Source organism: Sitophilus oryzae, unplaced genomic scaffold (assembly GCF_002938485.1).
Source record: "Sitophilus oryzae breed Bouriz unplaced genomic scaffold, Soryzae_2.0 scaffold_1181_pilon_pilon, whole genome shotgun sequence".
NCBI classification, from domain to species: Eukaryota; Metazoa; Arthropoda; class Insecta; order Coleoptera; family Curculionidae; genus Sitophilus; species Sitophilus oryzae.
Window position 1 is genome coordinate 1971403 of NW_022145817.1, and position 23349 is coordinate 1994751.

Sequence of the window (23349 nt, forward strand, 5' to 3'; positions counted from 1 at the left end):
GTGTTTTTCGTAATGAAACACCCTATATATTAATTGATTTTCGGATTCTGAGAGAAAGATAAAGGTGAGTTTTATAAGAGAAGTATATAACTAAAATGTAAGGTTTTTGACATATTTAATATTTTCTAGAAATAAAGAACAATTTTTAAATTACAATAAAAGCTACCTAAATTGGAATTTATTCGATATAGCTTAATATGTAGTTAAATTAACTGTTGTACTTTAAGTTAAATTAAAACTTGATCCAAAAAGTTATACAGGGTGAGACAAAATTATATTGAACATTGGTCACCTTTAAAAGCATGTTACTCTTTTATTTTAAATGGAACACCCATTATATTATTCCGATATTCAATGGAGAATTCATGTCTCTTCAAAATACTATTAAAGTTGCCTACCCCTCAAACAAAGATTTTCCTAGATATTTTCATTTACATGATTGATCTAAGTAGATCTTTATTATTTGATAAAATCTAGGGTGGCTGTGATATGTCTGACGTTACTTCAACATAGCTGTCTAATTAGTCCAACTTTAACAACTAATTATCATTTTGTGTCGGTTAAAACAAAAAAAAATTCTCAGAAATTTGCCGAAAATGCAAACTTATCCTACATCAGAGAGAATTGATTCGATTCTATTAGTTGGTGAATGCAATGCGCATTCACCAATTAACAGAATACTTAAATGCTCCTGATTTTATCCTAGTCTGGTTTTTTTATGGGGATATGTTAAAGACAGTGTTTACAAAACTCGACCAACTATTGTCGACAACATGAGAGAAATTATTGTAGCTGCTTTTCGAGGTCGAACTCTACATATGCCTTTTAAAAGGAAAAGATCCTTTTTAAAAAACAATCATTTTATGCAGTTAACAGCAGGAAAGGAAGCATTTTCAGCATTTCATTTCATCTAGCTATTTTTTGTCACATAATTATGGGTTGATATCTAGTTTTAATTCTGTAATAATTAAAATATCTTTTAAACATGTATCTTTTTATTACCGTTGAGTATTTTACTCTACAATCTTTAATTTTTGTTAAATTAACAAAAGGTATATCACACAGCCACCCTAGATTTTTTCAAATAATAAGATCTACTGACGCAAAATCATAAAAATTAAAATATCTAGGAAAATCTTTGTCCGAGGGGTAGGCAACCTTAATAATATTTTGAAGTTATATAAGTTCCCCATTGAACACCGGAAAAATATACTGGGTGTTCCGTTTAAAGTAAAGGTGTAACTTGCTTTTTAAAGTCACTAATGTTCCATATTAATTTTGTCTCACCCTGTATAACTTTTCGGGTTAAATTTTAATTTGGGTTAACATACAGTGGTTACTGTAATTAAATATCAGGCTATACAAGATCAACTAAAATTTAGGTAGCTGTTATCGAAATTTAGAATTTACTCTTCATTTTCACAAGATGTGAAATATGTCAAAATCTTTATATTTTAGGTATATGCTTCTTTAATAAAACTCACCTTTATTTTTTTTTCTAGAATCCGAAAATCAATTAATATATAGGGTGTGACATTAAAAAAAAAGCACAACTTTGATGTGTAACTTTTTTGGGGGACACCCTGTATAATTCTATATCTTTTTATAAAATGCTTTCAGTTAACCTACATATGCTGCCAAAATTTTATTTCGATATAAACTACCGCTCTCCTTGGAGTTTCCGTGGCGTATGAGAGGCGCCACCCTGTATATTTTATTTTTAGCTCAATTTTCATGATTTTCTGATAAACTGTATATAGATATGTCAACTTTAATTCGGAAAATCTTTTTTTATAAACTTTTGTATTGGGCTTTATTATACAGGGTTTATGAAATGGTTGTTTTTTTACTCTAACTTTAAAACACCTGTACGATAATCTCGTGAGCAAATTTTCCTAAAACATTATTTCAGAACTATGTCTCCTGAGTATATTTCTTCTTGTCTCATGTCAATATATGCCTTGGTTAATTTTGAAGAGCGAAATGAAGGTGCCACTCTTTTTATTAGTTAGCAACTTTACAATTAACACACCCAACCCTAGTATTAAAATCCGCCACATGTACGAGTACATAATTCCTATAGAATTAAACTAATATTGTCCTAGACGAGACTGATCCTAATAAGTATAATTAATTGTTGTATCCTTGTGTATGTTGTGTACGCTAGGAACACGATTCATCAGTTCTGTTGTTATGGCGACGAGCGTCGTAATAATTTTGCTTTGTAGGTCGCACGATTGAAAGTGGTAATTTTGCCGTTGCCGTCGAGAAGGATGCCGATGTAATTTTTTCCACAAGGCAACATTCGAATCTTAATTCAATTCTGAAAACTCTGAAATCAAATTGTCGGTATATATAAAACGCTTTGCTAATCAATACGGCTGCGGAATTAACTGTAATTAAAGGCTTAAGTTTGTATTACGAGTTGTTGAAAGAAAGAGTTTTTCGTATTTTTTTATTGGCAAAAAACACCTACACACCAAAAACCACATTTAAAAAAAAATGGCACCGGGAGCCACGTATAGCCGTCCATACTAAATCCGCCCTATCTCAAAAACTGCGACTTAATTATTTGCTTAAAATCGGTTTAGCGGTTTTTGAGTTATCGTGTTACAGACGGACAGACAGACAGACACCATGAAAATATTTTGTATTTAGGTCATTTATGACCCAAATAACTCATTTTGAGTGAAATTAAAAAAACTTTTTTTTGCCGATCTTAATAGCCTACCATACCTATTGGTATGGTCGGCTAAAAATTGTGTGTGCACTATGAGCGCATATTTGTGAAAAATTAAAACATCTTATAGCTATTAAATTGAAGGATTTGAGGGACATGTTTGAAAAAGTGTAGTTTGAAATGTTGAAAAGAATCTAATAAATTAAAAATTAATTAATAATTTGATTCACTTTCACAACATTTCAGTTTGGTTCCAATCGACCCATAATTAATCCTGGTGATTTCATCCATTTAGAGGCATCGGTTCGACACGTCGAGAGCGTCATCCTGTAGCTTGTCCCCAATTATGCCGAAATCGACTCACATTTTTCTTCAATATCAAATCCTTAGTCCCAGCCTGATGAAGATGTAAACAAAACGTCGGCGTCGTATCCAACTTTGCAGGTTGGGATCGTGTGCAACGTCACTCATATAAATTATAGCCAACCCACCAAATTCGGTCGCGATCAGACATCAACTTTTGACGTTTCTCACGTCAAAACTAACTGTCACAGTGACACGTGTCGTACACGGTAAAGTTGGCCTTGGTCTTATATCGACATACCAAATTTCAATATATATCAATTTCAAATATCAAATTTCATTTAAATCGGACGATTTTTTTGCCACTGAAGGTAGGATTTCATAATGCCCACGACACGTCGTCAAAATATCATGAAAAGATCTCCAAGAACCTCCTCTACCAAGAAGAGTCTCTTCGAGTATGGAGCTTTCTTAAATCAAATTGTTTTTTTAAATAAATCCAATGCATTTATACTTACAATACAATCCGGAGTTTAAACATAGCTTTTTTATTGCAATAATTAATCTTCATACAATTTTATGACACCCGTATTTTTTTGTTTTATTTCAATTTCATCCCATTTTTTTTAAAAATTAATCAATATTAAGAATTTCAAATTACACTTTTGCAATCTCTGACGTCACCTATCAAAAGTGTCATGGTTTGCCACCAGAGACGCTGGTGGCCGGCGTCGAAGCGGTTTGAAATCTAACCTCGAACGCCTCGAACATCCGAACAACTTTGGTAGTGTTTAGTGCTTCGATAAAAATGGCAGCAACCTGTTAATTATAAAAATTTAAGTTTTAATTTCTAGTAGTAAAAAATATACAAGTAGTAAATTTAATATTGGGGTAATAAAGAATAATCCCACATAAAAACGTATTTTTTAACGATCTTAATAAAAATAGAAAAATCTAACGAGATTTTAAGATATATGGTGTAAATACGGTAGCAGAGAACTAGACACGCCATAATATTATTCTTCAAAGGCTCGCGCCCTCTGTCAACTATTCAGTCAAATGCTGATAGGTGACGTCACAATTTTCTACGCGTCATTTCAAACCAGTGAAATTTGTTTTGAATTTGATTTATTATTTATTCCTTAATTGTAACTTCGTTGCATTTCTTTTTGTATTGAGGGAGTACTTTTTAATCACTTTAATTGAATTTTATATTAAAAATAACAAAAATTTACTATGGTTAAACACTGGATTTGATAAGTTATAAGTAGTTTTCATTACCTCACACGCTATAGTCGATCAGTGGGGACGAAATGAACATTTAATTACTAAAAATTCGGTCTAATAGTCGTAAAATAAAATTACCTACCTATTCGATGACCTGAAATTGATCTTACGTTTCTCAAACAAAAAGTATTAGAGCATTTGGCAAATTTTTTTGTGCAATATTTTTTTGGTTTTCTGTGCCCTTGGTGGTTTAAAACCAAGAACAGTCAACTTGGTTTTAAAACCACTTTGCAATTTTAAATATTCTATTAATTAAAAATTATTTTATCGAAAATATCGATTTTCAATAAGATGTTCGGACTGATGAATGGAATTTTTAAGGTATTAATTGGTTAAATAAACATTTTGCAATCTAAATTTCCTATTGTAATTTAAATATCTTCTATAAACATTTTCTAAATATTTTCACCTGATTTTTTAATCAAATAGTAAAAATATATACGTATACAATATACAATAAGTACCTATATCCTAAACAGTGAACCTACGACTAGGGTATTTTAATTATTAGAATATATTGTCGTGCGATGGCCAAGTCATAATAAAATTAATACAGGAATAAAGGTATCTAATATTTGTACGGTCACAATAAACGTTGACAGGTGACAGCTTCCATAGACACTAACTTTGATCAAAACATTTTTCAAACTAAAATTTGCTATATGTGTTTTTATTAGACAATTCCTTTTGTTTGTGGCCCTAAAAATATAATGTAAGTCTTTTATTTTTGCCATCATTTAAGTACCTATTTATATTTACTCCATTTACAAAACTTTGGGCGTATTATGCGTTGGTCTTCTTTTATTATAATAAACGATGTTTAAATATTTGACTTATAAATAAAAACTTTAAATAATAAATAATATTTACACATGTTGGCTTTAATTTTATTTAATAATTGTATAAATTATACTGTTAAATCTTATTTTTTACACATCACAATTACACATTGTTATTAGTATTGTTGAATTTGTGTAAAAAATAAGATTTAACAATCAAATTTAAGTATATATTTTAGAGTATAAAATTCAATAAATACACTCATTTAAAAAGCCCGCGCTTCGATCCATTTAAAACAAGCCCTACTCAATAGATGGCGCCACTTCTGTAGGACCATTTTTTCAGTATGGCAGAGTCCATTCTTTTTCTAGCTAGGTATATTCTTTGGACACTAACTAAAATAACTGTCTTGGTTTTTTACATTAGATTTCACATCTTTTTGAAGTGGAACTTTTTTAGGCGCGCTGGGAGTAAAAATTCAAGGCCGTGACACACGAGACAAAATGTAATACGATCGAAAAAGTCGTAAGTCAATGATGAAGTTCAAGCATCAATGCCATTCATAGGCCCAGAACCCTTCTGCGGCGTTGCAAAGGCGGTCACGAGAAAGGCCAAAGGACGATGGGTGGCCAACAAATCTCTAGAATGGTGGAGAAGCTCACCAGGGCAGAGACAAGCGAAAAAGTTCAATGTAGATCATTTGCCAAAATTCATAAGCAAGGACAGAAGGACAGTCAAAGTTGTAGTGGGTCTATTAAGAGGACATTGTAAGCTGAATAGGCATCTAAAGCTGATAGGACTGACAGACGAAGCTATGTGTAGGTAGGTTCTAACACATTTTATGTTGGTGCGACAGCCTGGGAAATGTGCTGTTCTCGGTAATAGGCCATGATAGACCATTGCCAGGGAGCTACATGGAGGGTTCAGTCTCCTAGTTGCTAAACTTTGTGAAAAGGACTGGCGAATGTAATCTAAGGATCAGAAGAGGACCACAATAGATCTGAGAAGGTCGCAGTGGATCAGGCCGAGGGCCACCTCTAGCATATCTCAATGAGGAAGTTAGGATGGGTCTTTGTAGCGCCGCGCCGTAACTCGGGCCATATATGAGTTAAGAGCTGAAACTCGGAATGTAGATGTAAAGTGCGTCTGCTGGATCTGTGTCTATGAAAGGAATGCGGACAAAAAACATTTAAATAAACAGCAATATATTTTATACGTCGATTTGACGAGTACGACACCGCAAATCGCTCCGCCCACTCATTTTATTGGCTGCTTGCAAATTTGTCGAATTTTTATTGATGGGACGCGTCCTCTAATTTTTTACGAAAAACATCGAGAGAATATCGTTTTCCCTCTCACGGATACCCCGTAGCTACAGAACGGACAGACGCACTGTAGATGGTCCGATCGCGATCAAATTTTACGGCTATATGTGAGCTACGGCGCACACGGTTTTACCTTGCAAAGTTGGATATGACGGTTCGTTTACATCTTCATCAGGGTGGGACTAAGGATTTGATATTGAAAAACATGTGGGTCGATTTCGGCATAATTGGGGACGGGCTACAGAATGGCGCCCTCGACGTTTCGAACCGATGCCTCTAAATGGCCGAAATCATCAGAATTTTTCTTAATTATGGGTTGATTAGAACCAAACTCGGCACGTGGATAGGGGTACCCGATTGGAGTTCTCAGACGGACAGACGGTCATTTTAATACAAATCTGATGAAAGTGAATCAAATTATTTATTACTTTTTCAAACTACACTTTTTCAAACACATCCTTCAAATCTTTTAATTTAATAGCTGTTAGTAAGAAGTTTCACTTCAATAGTTTTTTATTTTATTTCAAGAACTACGTTGTGAGACTGGACACTTGCACATTTTATTTTTTTGATGGGATATTCATTTACCCATTGGACTAGGTCAACTATTCTTTCAGTAAGTTCGCAGAAAAGAAAAGGTATGAATATTTCAACTGTTGTTGTCTGTTGTCTGTTACCTAATAAATAATATTTTGTTCGTCACGATTTCTTAAACTTTTGTTTTAATTAGCAGCCAGAATAATAGAACGCGCAGTGAATTTAGAAAGGTGTGTAGTTTTACAATAAATTAGCAGATCGTTAGCGACTTTATTATTATTTTTATTTGCTTTACTCAGTTAAATGTGCCGTTTAACCCATACTAAATTACCGAGAAATTTAATTAACAGTTGTCATTTTTTAACTGGTGTTAATTACATCATTAGAGGAATAGTTTTGATTAACGAAATTGTTAAATTATTATTTTCTTCCTGTCGCACTTCTTTTTTACGCTCTAAATATAACAATGGAAATTTAACATGTTCTTAATAGTAGCTAGTAGCTTCAATTTAAATTTAACAAAAAGGAGAAATATTTTGTTTTTTTATATTTTTTCTACATAGTTTACAAGGATAAAATAAGATATATACAATATTAGATAACTTTACTATTGTAGAATGTAGGATGAGTAAGAGGGGGTGAATCACCGCGACCTTAAAGATCTATTGTGTCCCCCTTGTTTTTGAACATTTATACATTCACAAAATACAACAAAGTCTAATAATATAGTTTGAAAACAATAAAAATTGAATTAAAATTAAAAAAGTTAAGCGCGACCCCTGGTGTCAAATTAGATGATTAAATTTTCGCAATTTTTGCACCATTTTATGATGGGTGTCGCTTCTAGTCTTTGTTCGGACTGTTAGTCTTTTACCTTAGATTTCTTTTACTACAGTTTATGGCCATTAAAGAAAAAGTTCTAAAGGGGGTGTTTTGTGGTTGAGACCAGTAGAGGCTAGTCTTCTATCTAGCCACGCATTCCTTTAACCTACATATAATAATAATAATAATAATAATAATAAATCGTCATTATTGTACTATAAAAAAAAGATAGTTACAATTTGTGGGCGAAGTTTAGCTGTAAGCTATTCTACTACTTATGCTCACAATATTTGATTTTTATACAAACTGTATCCTGTATATTTATTTCAAGTACTCAATACGAACAAAATGATAAAAAATAATACAAATACCTTCTCAATAATTGAAACGATTTAAAAACATTTAAAAAAAATACAATGCTTGTTTAATCAATCAATTAAATTCAGATATTTTTGGAATGCGCGATTTTTGTATATTGCAACAAAATGTTATAAAACGGAACATTCAAATCTACAATATCTATTATTTTTTAATTTTTGAAATAAAAATTTTAACAAATTGTTCATAGAAGTAGTTTTTGTTTTTTTATGATTTTTATCTTTTTGGATAAAATTTTCGATAAAAAACACGCTGAATTTATACATTATTTCGTTGAAGTAGTTTTTCCGGTATTAAACAAAACATTTAAGAAAATATAAATGAGATTGCAAGTGATCGAAACAATACCGGCGTGTAATCGCGATTGAAACGCCTTAAATTGCAAGGTGTCAGAAGAAAACATTCCAAAGCCGATGCTAATTAGGTTGGCTATTGAAAACTATGTCTAGAGTTTTTACGATCTTTACAGAAAATACTACTATCAGAGCTGCAAGCTTACAGAAAACTTTCTTTTTTATTTAAATCATTTTAATGACATAAGTCATTTGATTTTAAGCAGGGTTGGACAAAATCATGATTATTTAAAAAATCAAAAAATCAGATTTTTTTATTTAAATCAGATTTTTTTATATTTAAATCCGATTTTTTTATTTTAATTAATTCAAAACAATATTTAAATCGGATTTTCAAATAACTAGGACTTATTTCCAATTAAAGCCCTATCCTAAATGGCTAAATCTTTATAACTTAACTAGCGTGTACCAGCGACTTCGTTCGCATTGAATTAATCATTTGTAATGGTGATGATAAAGCAAAGCAAGAATTTACATTACCATACAAACAGGATAAAATTTTCTCACATTTAGGTATGTCAGCATGATAAAAAACAATATGGCGATAATATTATATAACTTGGTAATATTTGAGGGGTAGTTCCATTTCGTTGGAATTTGACTTTCGAAAAATCCGTTTGCCAAAAATAAGCTTTTTACGTCAAACAGTTTAAGCAGGATCGTGGTTAAGAAATTACCCAACTTTTTGGAACACCCTGTATGATTTTTTAAAAAATTTCAAAATATGTAAAAAAACCAAATAAATTATGATTGTCAAAGCGTTTTCCTGAAAGACTAACTGTTTTTTAAATAACAAATATTGTAATATTTGAGGGTCGTTTTCAGCCTCTTGGAATTTGAGATTCGAGAAACCCCTCCATATCAAACCTCTACACACCACATTCAATCCGTTTGCCAAAAATCAGCTTTAAACGTCAAGCAATTTAAGCAGAATCGTGATTACTCAATGGTCATACTTTATGAAACACCTTGTATAAATTTATAAAAAATCTTAAAATATGTAAAACAACAAAATAAAATATACGTGTTTAAGAGTTTTTCCGAAAAACTCACCGGTTTTTAAATAAAAAATATTTTAATATTTGAGGGATAGTTTCATCCCCTTAGAATTCGAGTTTCGAAAAATCCCTTCTTATCGAACCTCTACACCCTAAAGTCAATCTGTTTTCCAAAAATCAGCTTTTTACGTCAAGCGCTTTAAGCAGGATTGCGATTAATCAATGACCAGATTTTTCGAAACACCCTGTATACATTTTTAAAAAATCTTAAAATATGTAAAAAACAAAATAAAATATACGTGTTTAAGCGTTTTTTTCGGAAACTTGACCGTTTTTTAAATAAAAAATATTGTAATATTTGAGGGGTGGTTTCACCCTCTTGGAACTGGAATTTCGAAAAATCCCTTCTAATCGAACCTCTACACCCTAGAATCAACCTGTATGCCAAAATTGAGCTTCTTACGTTGAGTGGTTTGAGCAGGATCGTGATTAATCAGTATGTCAGTCACTTAAAGATTTTATACCTATATTAGTATAGATAACTCTGCCCGATACCGATAACATCAACAATTCTATGGCGCGTGTCATTTTTCCACATCGGTCACCAATATATTCCGCAAAAAAGTCGCTCGCTTCAGATTTCAGATCAAAAGGATTTTTTTTCAAACGTCTCAAAAGTACTAATTTTTGTCATTTTAACTCCTAGGCATAAAAGTATAGCACTATTACGCCTAAGCACAAAAGTGCAAAAATATATTATTAAACTGACAATCAAGTGTCAAATTCAACGAGTGTACAAATTGTTGCTCGATTACTGTTTATATTATTTTCAATGTTTGAAATTATTTATTTATATTTATTTATTTATATGTCTTTATATACAAAAATGACTTGACTTAAAATAAAATGATTTAAGCCAAATTTTGATTTTAGAAATGACTTGAGACTTAAGATTTAAGTCTTTTTAAAAATGACTTATTGCAGCTCTATTTTGAGGCTTTTTATACTAAATTTTCTGCATATTTAAAATTATACTTTAAATATGTATTTATATATTATTTTATTAAACCTAAAAAATAAACGTCACGTATAAATCAAACAGTTCACTTACATCTTTATTACTCTAAGGCAAGGTATAACGAGTACTATTGTTCTGGCTAATGGTATGTTAATGTATGCAAAGCTTCTGATGTGTCTGTGTCAGACATCGTTAGATATGGAAAACCATTCGAACGATGAAGCCTATTTTTCTTTCTCGCCCGTTTCTGATAAGGCAACAAACAAGATGTCTTTTGATTTATTACCTTTTTACTGGACAGCAATGATTATTATACTTCTCATGTTGCCATCCTGTAAAAAGAATTAAGTGGTTTTAAAGTTTTTTAACTTTGAACACTTTTCAGATACGTATTTGAGTTAACAAATTATATTTTGTGAATCTCGCTAATAAACAATAACTACATATATCTATTATTTTAAATTATACAAGGTGAATCTTACATGAGTGCAAATATTTAATATCTGAATCTAAAATAATAATAATAAATTCATCTAAAACCCGCTTAGGACGATTTTTTCGAGAAAAAAATAGAAAATTTTGTATTTTGGAAATAACTTCTGGAAAATGTGTTTTTTTTCTATTTTCAAAATAAAATAACTTAGCCCTGGCAGCAATAAGCTTTGGATTACATTTTGAAATAAACACTGTTTCTTCCTCTAAATTTACTACTGCCTCTGTTGCCATATTATCACAGATTATAATCTTTGTTTTTTCTTTATTGTTTTTCGTGGTTCCAATTTTCGGAATCGGGCACTAGTTAGGTGACTAGTTTGCGCACATAGCACGCCCACTTATGGCCTCTAAAATTGTGCACAGCGCCTGACCGGCACAGTTATTAGAGAGATATCGGAAAACCGAATAGCGTCATCCAGTATTTACGCGTACCTTATCATGGTTACGATATGTGCGAGTCAACGCAACACCCGCTAATAACGTTACCGCCTGACGTAATTTGCGGATCAATTACACCAAGCGCTCTTTCTAAATAACCTCTGATAACGTTTAAAAATTGCTTAAATGGGCATGTGCGGGTATTTGACAACCGGAGCCGGCCGGCGAGATCTTTTATTTTAGGTTATGTTTGAATTGTTTTGAATTATTGCTTTAGTTTTATTAGGTAATTTGATATTTAAGTAGCTGGGATTAGTTTTAATTAAATAAATATGGCCCAAAATACGGATTCCACCTCTTCCAATACTAAAGAACCTATAAAGAGTCTTAGGTTTACAGCAGATGACGACTTAGACCTTCTAAGAGAATTTGTTGCTTGTTGCCCTAAACCCATTGGCAGACGTTGAACAATAAAGCACTGGAAATAAGCACTTTAGCCCTTTAGTTTTAAAATACCTAGTAAACAAAACAATTTCAAAGTTTTAAATTTAAAGTTAGGTTAAGTTTAAATAGCGGACGCGACGCGATCAGAATTCTTTCCGATCCGATAACTATAAATGAAGAGAGTTAATACCACATACCACCTCACGTAAATGAAATAACACCTGGCCTTATTAACGTTCATGCACGCTATTCGGTTTAGCGATATCTCTCTATTACGCTGTTTATTGTTATTTTACGCGAGTTTATTTTTGCGCACAGGAAATTTGACTTGTTTGCACATCGTCATAAAAAAACAATTTTCGTACCACGAATTAGGGACAAGATTTTTATCTGTATACTTATAGGATACCTAATCTGTGATATTATTAGGATATTTATTTTTATTAAAAAAATCATGATTTTAAAGCATTATTGAACAAAAAATTCGTGCATAAAAAACTTTGTTTTGCACAGGGATTATGTGTATTATAATTGAATATAAAATGGTATGGATATTGATTTACTATTGTTTTGTAATTTTGAATAAATGTTGTTCTATGCACTCGGAAAATATGTAATTATTTTACGTTTTACATATTTAGATATTAATATTTCCCTGTGGACTTATCTTATACTTGTTAAAATATAAGCCTTTTCACCATAATACCAGTGTTTATCATTACTTATTTAGGTTATTTAACATTTTGTTATACAACTCTTCAAATTAAATAGTTTTATTAACTTTGTAACTTGCATAGTGAGTGGGAAAAAGTATTATCCTAACGATTTGTTTCTAACCACAGACTTTTTCTTTTTTTACAGAAATATCGGCTTTATACCAAGCAACTATGTCAAGGAGAAGGAATTATTGGGTCTGCAACAGTACGAGTAAGTATTCAATTACATGTACACATCACGCAAAAAGCAAAAAACAAGCTTTTCTCAAATAAATTTACATATAGGGGTGTGCCTATTCACCGTATCTATTGCAGCCATCTCCTTAATTTATTTACCTACCTTTCAATAGCTTTGAATTTGTTTTACCGTTTTATGTACATAAATTTACTTACATTTTCCATCAAAATATCAAATGATCAGTTGAATTGCTTTCAATCGAGGCACTCAGAACATATCTGCCAAAAATCTCAGACATCGGAACTCAATATATACGAATTTGTAGCAATTTGTAGGGTGTTCTTAAAAAGATCGTGTTTTTTTACTAAACTAAATATTAAAAAACTGTTACCGGGTGGTGCGTCTTCGTTTCGGAGATTACAGGGTTTAGAAATTTCATTTCTAATATATAATCCCTGGATATATAAATAGCACCCTTGGTATTTTTTTACCTTATATGATGGCATATGTCATTCTGAATAGAATGACATATCATATGTCAACTTTGACATTTTATTTAAATTTGTTTGACATTAATTAAAAAAATAGCATTTTAAATTTCACTCAAAGTGCCAGGTGTCATGGCGATAAATGTCACGAAAATTTGACTCGAAATGTCAAGTATATAGTACCAAATTATTCGTAAAAAATATTTTTTCCAAAAAGAGAGCTCGGTTTAAATTTTAGAAGATATATAATTTTTGAAGATTCTGTTTTTGACAAGAGTTAGAATTTTTTTCTGTCCTTGTTTGTAGTTCTTAGCAATTTCTATGGCAAAACAATCAAAAACAATTATAAGTTTTAACGGGAAGCCGAGCATTCCAATTTAAATTTATTTCCTTTGATGAAAACAAAAAGAAATTGGTGACAAGATGCCTTATGACTCCTACTTATAGGGGGCGCCACCTACATGATTTTTTACTTCTCGTCTGTACCTGTATTGCACTACTGAGAGAATAAATATATAGGGCGAGTCTTAAATAACTTCATATATTTTTAGGGGTAGTATGTTTCGACCCCAGAAACACGATTATGAGATTTTTTCTCGAAAAATTTGAAAATTTGTTACCTTTTGAAGACATTTTTGGATATTTTTTTAGTTAAAAATTTATAATTTGTTGATAATATGGCAACATAGGTAGTAGATTAAATATACAAGAAAGAAAATCCAAAAAAGATCCAGTGGTTTTTAAAATTTTAGCAAAAAATCCTTTTTTTGGAAATTTTCAAAGTAAAATAACTCTATTTTGGATTTATTTGAAAAACAGTAAAGAGAAAATATGTTTTTTTATCGAGTTCGACCAGCCCTTAAAATATTTACATTTGTTTAAGACTCACCCTATACAGGGTTGTTCACCACATACGACACGGAGTATTGTAGCTAAACGATGAGATTTTTACAAATTGTAAGTTTTGGGTTCGATGAAGGACTATTAGATGTACAATTTAAAAATAATTTTACAAGATACAGAGTGTCCCAAATAAGTAAAAAATATCAAAGTTGTATTTTTTTAAATGGAACACCCTGTATATTATTACATTTTTAGTTTCTACGATTAAAATAAAGGTTAATTTGATTAAGGTTTATTATACTTAAACCTTACCGTTTTTGAAATATTTTCAATTTTGTGAAATTGCAGTCAAAATTTTAAGGCTTCATTTCTCCAAGGGTATCAAAGTTTTTAATACTAAATATTTACTGAAGTTTATTTACTGATCAGTTATTGTGTTGCAATAATAAAAATAATACTACCTTGTACAGAGTGTCTAAAAATTTATTTTAAATAATATTAGCTTCAAACGGCAATAACTTGTTTAATTTAAATGGAACACCCTGTATATTTTACGAGAATCACCCGTTCGCAATTTGAAATAATCAAATACATATCATCGTTTACAAAAAATAAACGTGTAGTTATTTGACTGAAATGATAAATTTAGAAACATTTTATTTTTGATGATAAATTTTTATAGAATAATAATTTATGTTAAAACTGTTTCTAGTGAACCTTTCAAACAAAATCATTTTCAAATGTACTGTATGGTCGAATAAAAACGGCGTCCAGTTGGCTTGGAAATGACGATCGATGACATTTCCCATATAAATTTACATATGAAATGACAGCGATCTTCATTTCATAGCCATCGCGGACGCCGTTTTTATTCGATCATACGGTATTATTCCAGTCAGATTTTTATCAAGAGATAACCAAGAGACCATTTTTGCGTAAAAAACGGCGGAAATGCATATTTTTCTCTCAGTAGTGTAATGCAGGTACTAATGAAATATTACGTTCCAAAACAGTTAAATATCCTGTAGGTGGCATTTTCATGGACAAAACGAAACAAAAATTAAACTTCTACACCCTGCATCTCCGAAACAAAGCATTTTAGGACATGAATGTTTCGAGGCGATTATGTTGTCAAAGTTTCCCGATTACAATTAGGACTACCCTGTATAATAGTAATTAATATATTTTATTTCTACTAATCCAATTTATTTTTCTTTCAGATGGTATGTTAATGACATGTCAAGGCAAAGATCAGAATCTCTATTGAAGCAGGAAGATAAAGAAGGCTGCTTTGTGGTTCGAAATTCTTCAACAAAAGGGCTCTATACCCTATCCCTATATACGAAAATGTAAGTTGATACATTTCTATTGTCCAATCAGTGCGTCGTTCACATTCACACTTGATTTTCTTTTATATATATTCGGAGCTGTTTTTATAAAAAATGCATTTCCTTTTTGAATGAATGCATGGAGTTTTGAATTTGTAATTACTTTCCTATTTAATGTCAAGCTGAGGAGTGGCAAGGCGGGTTAATTTTAATATGTCCATTCCCGTTATACACATGTACGTATAAATAAAATATACCCAGTGTTTCCTATTTAACCACGTGTGCTATCTCCGTGCTGTAAGAGAAAGAAAATATAACCAAGCTCCATATTCATGCTGTATAAGTCTATTGTAATCGCAAAACATTTTCCGATGCACGTCATCAATCATATCGACATTGACACTAAAGTCTATAAACCTGACTAAATGAAATTTTGGCAAATATGCTTAAATTTGTTGTATAATTTAGGATACCGAGCAGCTCTTCATTTTACTTTATAGAGCAAATGATTGTAACAGATATTTTATTTAGATTAAAAATTAGTTTAAACCGAATATTATTGTATGGTGTTTCTCAGTTGTCTAGGGGTAATAGTCATAAAAGAAACAACACAGGTTCGTTATAGATTTAGCAAAGTTTAATGATAGTGCGAAACAGTAACAAAAGAATGGTCGTTATCACTTGTTCTATGTAAACACTAAATGATTGTAATCGTTAACTAGAAAATGAACATAAAGCGGAATCCCACTGTACGTTTTTGTAATACTTATTCTTAGGCACACTTGTTACTAGCGTTACTACAGAATTGCACAGCTTGGCATGTACGTCTTTACTGCTTAAAAATGATAAAACACGTCTTAGATTATGGAGGAAGTAGCTCACGTCTTAAACTATTCACTCCCGTCTTTACTACGTCTTAATTTGTGAATATCGCCTTTTTGGCGCCAAAACCCGTAAAGCCGGCCGCCCGTCTTCTTTTAATTATTGTGCCCAACTCCCACGTAACGGTATCGGATCCCCTCCTAAGAAGTTAGACCGGACATCTTAGGTCTGTTCTCAGAAGAATCCCTGACTAGTCAGCGCGTTTCTTATTGGTTGACATGTGTAGAAACCAGACTAACAATCAGGTTTCTACGCATCTTAACCAATGAGAAACGTGCTGACTAGTCAGGGATTCTTCTGAGAACAGACCTCTTAAATACGTTGCGTTCCGCCCGCGGAGTTTGAAATTAAATACAATAGTATTAGAATTAAGAAATTAAGATAGTCTGTTATTAGAAAAATTAAGAAATAAGGTTGATAAAAAATTAAAACCCACATTATTATCGCTATGTTGGTTACATTGCGCCGTTTTCAGCAAGGTTGTCGTTTATTATTTGACAATTATCCTAGTGTTAGTCATTATTTTGTATAATATCGTGTTGTTGAATCTTTGTGAGTAATTCTCGCTTTTTTGCTTATTTTCATAGTCTTTTTTAAAAAATTGTTCTTTTAAGCACAAACAGTTCTTTTAAGAACTACATTTTCGAGTTTTAGTATTGCATTTTTTGAAATTGTGTGTTGAAAATATGCCTAAGCATTTAAACAGTTGAAGCAAAGAACTTGTAGCTTCCGTGATAAACTATTTTGAATGAGAACTTGACAATAAAGGTCCTTTATTACCATTGACTACAGACAGAGAAGTCAGTTTGATTGATAAGCACATTACACCACTTTCAAAGTTATTTCTAGGTTAGTTTTTATTAAATTCTGTGATTGTTAGTTTGTGCATTAATAGCACCCTCTTACTTGTTATTACCACTTATGGCGTTAAGATGTACATCAATAAATAAATAAATAACCCATAATAAGCTTAGAATAATCTTCATAATGACCTAGTTTTTGCCAATATGTAATAAGTAAAATAAGCTATAAAACAAATAATTCAATTAATTACTAAAATGTTAGTTATTAAATAATAAAAAAATAAAATAAAATTGACGGTTAGGTGAAATATCGGTCAACTACTTCCTTTTAAAAGCACCGATCAATGAAAACTTCTTCAGGCGAGGCATGCGCAATTAAATGAATATCCGAGAGAAAAAGACTTATGTAGAATTCCATATTTCCCTTTCACCGTTTGGACATCACTTTTTAGAGATTAGACTGAGTATATTTTATTTATACGTATATGGTTATACATAAATGTTAGAAATAATTTGGTGACTAGAGCAATATAAATAAATAATACTGCGATATAAAATATAAACTATTCCCAAAACGAACTAACTAAAATCTAATATGCAGTGATAATTTATCATGCTTTATTTTGTTTATATTTTTGGTATACAGTGCTACTCGTTAAGTTTTATTATGGTAGTGGGTGGCTAATGAATCTCTAGAATGTTTCTGATACCCCCGTATACATTTAAGGAAGCAATCAAATTTTTTTAGTTTAATTCTCTTGCTTAAAAGTCAGTACAAGAATTAATTCTGAAAAGGAATGTACAGGGTGTTAACAAATTTTTTTATTATAGCATGCATATTTAAATATCTATAAACATCTCAAAACCCAAAGCTTTTAGAGATATTAAACCCTTATAGTAAATGCCTTATTTTATGTCCTAGAATCCAAAAATGAAATAAAATACCGGGTGTTCCATAAGAAAAAATATAACTTTAGTATGGATCTTAGTTCTGACACACCCTGTACATTTCAAAATACACATTGTCTTCCCACATATACCCTTGTTTATATATTAATAGTTAGTCAATGTGCCTGTATAAGTCGATGCTGCCAACTGGTGGCAGAAATTAAAACGTAAAAAGGGGCGGAGACTATTGAATTTGGCAAAGAAGTAGGGACTAGGAATTCTTCGAATTTAATTCTCGGTAAAGAATAAAATATCTTATCTGCTTTGAACCGAATTTTTACCTCAAAGCGTTATTTACATTTTTTATTTTTGGATATGGATTTATATTTATTTTGATTTTCATGGCCCCTTGTTAAATACTAAATTATTATATTAGGTATATATATATATTTTATTTCTAGATGGATAATTAAAAAAATATATGAAACTATGCCTACCTACCTCTGTAACTTTGTAAAAAGTATGACGGATTTAACATAATGTTTTTTTTTAAATGTAACATCCTATTTTATTTTAGATCCTGCGTAAAATTATTACTTTTTTATGTATAATCCTTGTATAATGGTGTAACCTAAAACTAGTTTTCTAATATTTCAATTTGTTGATGAAGAAAAAATATTAGATACTATGTAGATATTTAAGGCAGATGCTACAGGGTGTTCAACATATATTAATGGTTAATTCTACGTATTTAAAATTAAAAAAATATCTGCAGACTCTTTCAATGACACAGCCTATACTGAGTGTTTTTTTTTAAAGTGGTTCACCTCTATAACTTTTTTATTTTTTCAGATTCCGAGAAAAAAACTAAATTGGGAATGTTAGTAGGTATATGACATAAATCGAGATTGATTCGTATTCAGTTAGTTTCGGTCACTTCCTGTTTCACCGGAAATGTATACATTTGATTTTTAAATGGTACCCTCGGTATTTTTTATACCGTAAGATCGAATAAAAACGGCGTCAGCGATGGCTATGAAATGAACATCGATGACATTTCTCATATAAATTTACATATAAAATGACAGCGCTTTTCATTTCATAGCCATTGCTGACGCCGTTTTTATTCGATCATACGGTACTTTATTTGATAGAAAATGACATTCTGAATAGAATGACAACTTTTGACATCAACAATCATATGTCAACTTTTGACATTTTCAATTAAATCAAAAATAGCATTTTAAAATTCAATCTAGTGTCATGGCTGTGTTAAAACCATTATTTTTTAATCAAGGATTAATCAAGGAGCTTTGGAAAAATTGATTTGGTCGTCTAATATTTTTTGTGTCTTTTCCTGGTCAGTTGAAATATGCCCATTTCGTATTTTAATCATAACTCAATTTTTTTTAATGAAACGAGAGTGGCTCATTAGCATATTTGGAAAAGCATTTTTTGATACCTAATAAATTTTGGTACCTAATTTTGGTAAATAATTTGGTACCACACACTCCGTATGTCGAGTCAAACTGTCGTTATCTTTACGACCGGTTACATGTTGTTTATTATCATGGCACTCTACTAGATTGAACTTTAAAATACTATTTTTTAAGTAAAAGAGTCAAAAGTTGACATTGAATTATTCTATTGAGAATGCCATATTCTGCAAAATAAAGTAAAAAAATACCGACGGTACCATTTAAAAACCAAAAGTTGTAGTCATTTCCGGTGAAACAAGAAATGACCGAAACTAATTGAATACATCAATCAAGCTACTTTTGAAAAACACCCGATATATTATAATTCTTTCTGATAGATTTTACAAAATCCTTCAACTTCTATTAAGAATGTCATATAACTAAATAAATCACTTTACTTAATGTTTAATAATAAATAATTTTTGTTTTGTCATATGGCAACTTGTTATAATGTAAATGAATTAAAAGAAGGATAAAATTCAGAACAGATTGCAAGCTGTTGAGTATAGGTGTACTTAATATACTTTCTTAACAAATGTTGAAAGGTTTTGTAAAATCACTAGAAAAAATAATAATATATATATCGGATCAGCCAAAAAAAATGTTTGAACACAGTGTAGCATCTAACTGCAAGTATTTTTACATATAAATATATTTTTTTTTCATCTCTGTAAAACACTCCTACCAAATTTGTGTAGTCCAACTTCGGAAACAACTGACAGTTAAGTAACATAGGAATAAAATTTTACTTTTTTTTTAAATTGTAAATACTTACTAACGTTATTTATAAAAAAAAGTTATAGAATTTTAGGCAGAATCGAAAATAAAATAAAAATGGAGTTTTGCATTAAAAAACATGTATCCGCCACATTTTTTGAAGCAACCAGTATACTCAAAAATAACATTTGAACTGTGTCTCTAAAGATTCTCTATACCCTTTTTTTTATTTTTTTGGAATTCCCAAAACAAACGAGATAATTAACTTTATTTCTTTCGTGATATCTCATTTTATAATATTTCGGAAGAATTAATCAGGTATCTTATTTTTATAATTATTAGAAATAAATCGGAATTAAAGGATAAGGGATATGTAAATATATACCATACGATAAAAAAAAACGGCCTCAGAGGTGGTTTGGAAATGAATATCGATGTCATTTGTACGTAAACAAATAGACGCCGTTTTTTTTCGCTCATACCGTATAAGAAAAAAAATTTAATAAAGCAAACGCATTTATTAATACATGTATATAGATTTACATGGTATGAAGAAATTCGCATTATGATCTCTGAAGGTCCCACCAATGCTTGGTTAAAGTGGCGAGTACGACCACTTAGCAGTCACACCTATAATAATTTAATAAAATATGAATATAATAAACAAACTTATTTCTTTTAGATTTTTTAAAAGCGAGTTATATGTGTTAAGTGGTTTTTGATTATTTAGGCTAAATTTTTTAGACATATTATTTTAGACCAAATTGTCTGCCCACTCAAACGTCTTCAAAATTATAATGTAGGAAATTCTTAATATGTTTTAATTGGGAATACTTATAGAAAGTTTCATTTTCACCAAACAAAACTACGTATGTATAATAAATTGCAGTATAATCAACTATAATGCATGATATATACTGGTGGCGTCAAAACTAGATGTTGGGTTTTTCTCGATTATTTCGAACAGAACTCCAATTTTTTCTCAAAAATTTTTTCCAACTTTGTTTTGAAAAATAATTTTTAAATCCATAATCGATGTATATACAGTAATGTCCTCTTTTAGAATACATAATTATTTTCAGCTGCATCGATAAAATAAATCATATTTACTGATGCCAAGTAAAAAAATAATTAGAAAATTATTTTAAACATCTAATTCTTAATTTTTGTCGCTGATAAATAGATACATCACTTTTGTCGACAAACCTACTAATAAAAATTGCGTAAAAATCATGTTTATTCGCAAAGAGACAATTGAAAACAATTTAATAACTATTAATTTGGGATATAGATCTTAATAAAACAAAAGTTGCATAAAAGCTTTGTTGATTTATGATATAAAATACAGTGTTTCATTAGAAATAGCAAAGAAAAATATAATATCTAGTTTTGACTCATCCTGTATATAATAAACAATTTAGTCTATTTTAATATTATTATATGAATTATATAATTATTAATTATTAACTTAAATTAGTTCCAGTAAAAAACGTCGATATTACCTATTTTTAACTTAACTTAGAAAGAGAGGGCTTTAAATATATATTTTATTATATAAACAATAAAATTCAATCCAAAAAGGGTCAAAATATATTCTTTGGTCAAAATAAACTCTATACGACTACGACATTATGGTATTTTTTGGAATGACAATTTAATAACAAATCCACCAAGCAAAAATACAAAATATAGCCTTTCTTTTCACAAACTCATAACCTTTGCTCATAACTAATAACTTTAAAAGTAAATATATATTTGAATCATCCTGTATATCTATAAAAATACCTCCCTGTCAAATTTACGCTACTTTTGCAAGCATATTTTACAAAAAATATGATTTGTGTGAAAATATAAAATAGGAAATCTGATATGAAGCTTTATCTAAACACAGGGTTGACTGTATATAAACAATATTTTACGTTATCAAGTTATTAAGAAAAATTCTCGGAAAAATTATAAAATACACAATATATCTGACAATTCCAAAAAAGCAAAGTGAGAAATGAAACAATTTATAGCATAAAATCAGTATTTTTTTAAACTTTTAAGCAAACTGGGCATTATCGTTTAATCTATCTATCAATCTATCAAATGTTTATTATTAAACTTATCTCAGACTCTATAACATTTTTCCCAAGAGTGATTTAAAACAAATTTATATGAATTTAGAAATAAATATAAACAGTATTTACTTACCTGTAAAACAGATGCTTTTTGCTTAATTAAATATGTTGGAAAATATTATCCAGTAGGTACAAATACACAACACTTAAACACAACAAAATAAACTAATAAAATAATAGTTTCTAATCCAAATTTCACAAATACTGTTTATGTTTCTTCGCGAGGAACGAAAAAACTGATTTTTTTAATTACTCAGATATGCATTAAGGTATATTTCAATTCAAAAGCTTATAAATATTTATTTTTATAAGACATAACCTAAACGAAACGAAATTACAAGTCGAGAAAGATCAACAAAACTGCCGAATTTAGAAGCGAATATAACTTTTTTTCCTTTTTTCTTGTCACAGTTGAAACAAACAAGGATAAAGCTATTTTCGTAAAACATGGGTGAAACGTGCTAATAAGTGGCCCAATAGATGTGACCTCGCGCCCTTCCATTTTTGAACGATGGGCGGGTTTAACGGATTCCCCTCAAAGAAAATCGTAGGGGAATACAAAAATTCAGAACGGGCAAGGCGCCACCTAGAAGACGGGCTTGTACTAAGCCCTCATTGTACATCTATTTATACATAATCAAGGCATATACCTATAAAATACTTTGTTTCTACATCTTTCCGTTTTTGTATAATCGACCGAGGTGAATGAGGTGCGCCACCCTGTATATCTGTACCCTACAAGCGATGTAAGTATAAAATTGGCATATTTGAGATATATAGGCACTCTATAAATTACTTAACTTTTTGTGATTCTATCATTTTTTACCTCATTAAGTCGAAAATATATTCATATACCAAATATTACAATTAGAGGTTTAAAAATAACCGAGTAATTAGGAAACAACTTCAAAAAAGAACTTTAAATTCGTTTTTCTCGAAACTGTGTTTTGTTTCCTAAAGGTAAATGTGTAAAAGGTAAATACTTAGCTTCTGGTGTACAGATATGTATTTTATAATACCACAAACTAAGTTTGTGATAATACATAAAAAAAATAACTCTTAATGTTATGTATTTTAGAATTTATTATGTTTTATTAAGAAACAGTA

General features: G+C 30.4%; 1 protein-coding gene and 1 long non-coding RNA gene across 3 annotated transcripts in view; one reads left to right on the top strand and one right to left on the bottom strand.

Moving 5' to 3' along the window:
* The window catches only part of LOC115891478 (tyrosine-protein kinase Btk29A), a 106600-nt gene that overhangs the window by 72806 nt on the left and 10445 nt on the right, over nt 1-23349 (top strand). For both annotated transcript variants that reach the window (XM_030911933.1, XM_030911934.1), the window contains 2 exons: nt 12660-12725; nt 15244-15372. In XM_030911933.1, coding sequence (XP_030767793.1) covers nt 12660-12725; nt 15244-15372 — 195 coding nt within the window. The remainder of the gene's footprint in view (nt 1-12659; nt 12726-15243; nt 15373-23349) is intronic.
* Nucleotides 20623-23312, bottom strand: LOC115891481. The gene is made up of 2 exons (XR_004051866.1): nt 22316-23312; nt 20623-20749 (listed from the first exon to the last, which is right to left on the bottom strand). It is a non-coding gene; the product is annotated as an uncharacterized LOC115891481 (long non-coding RNA).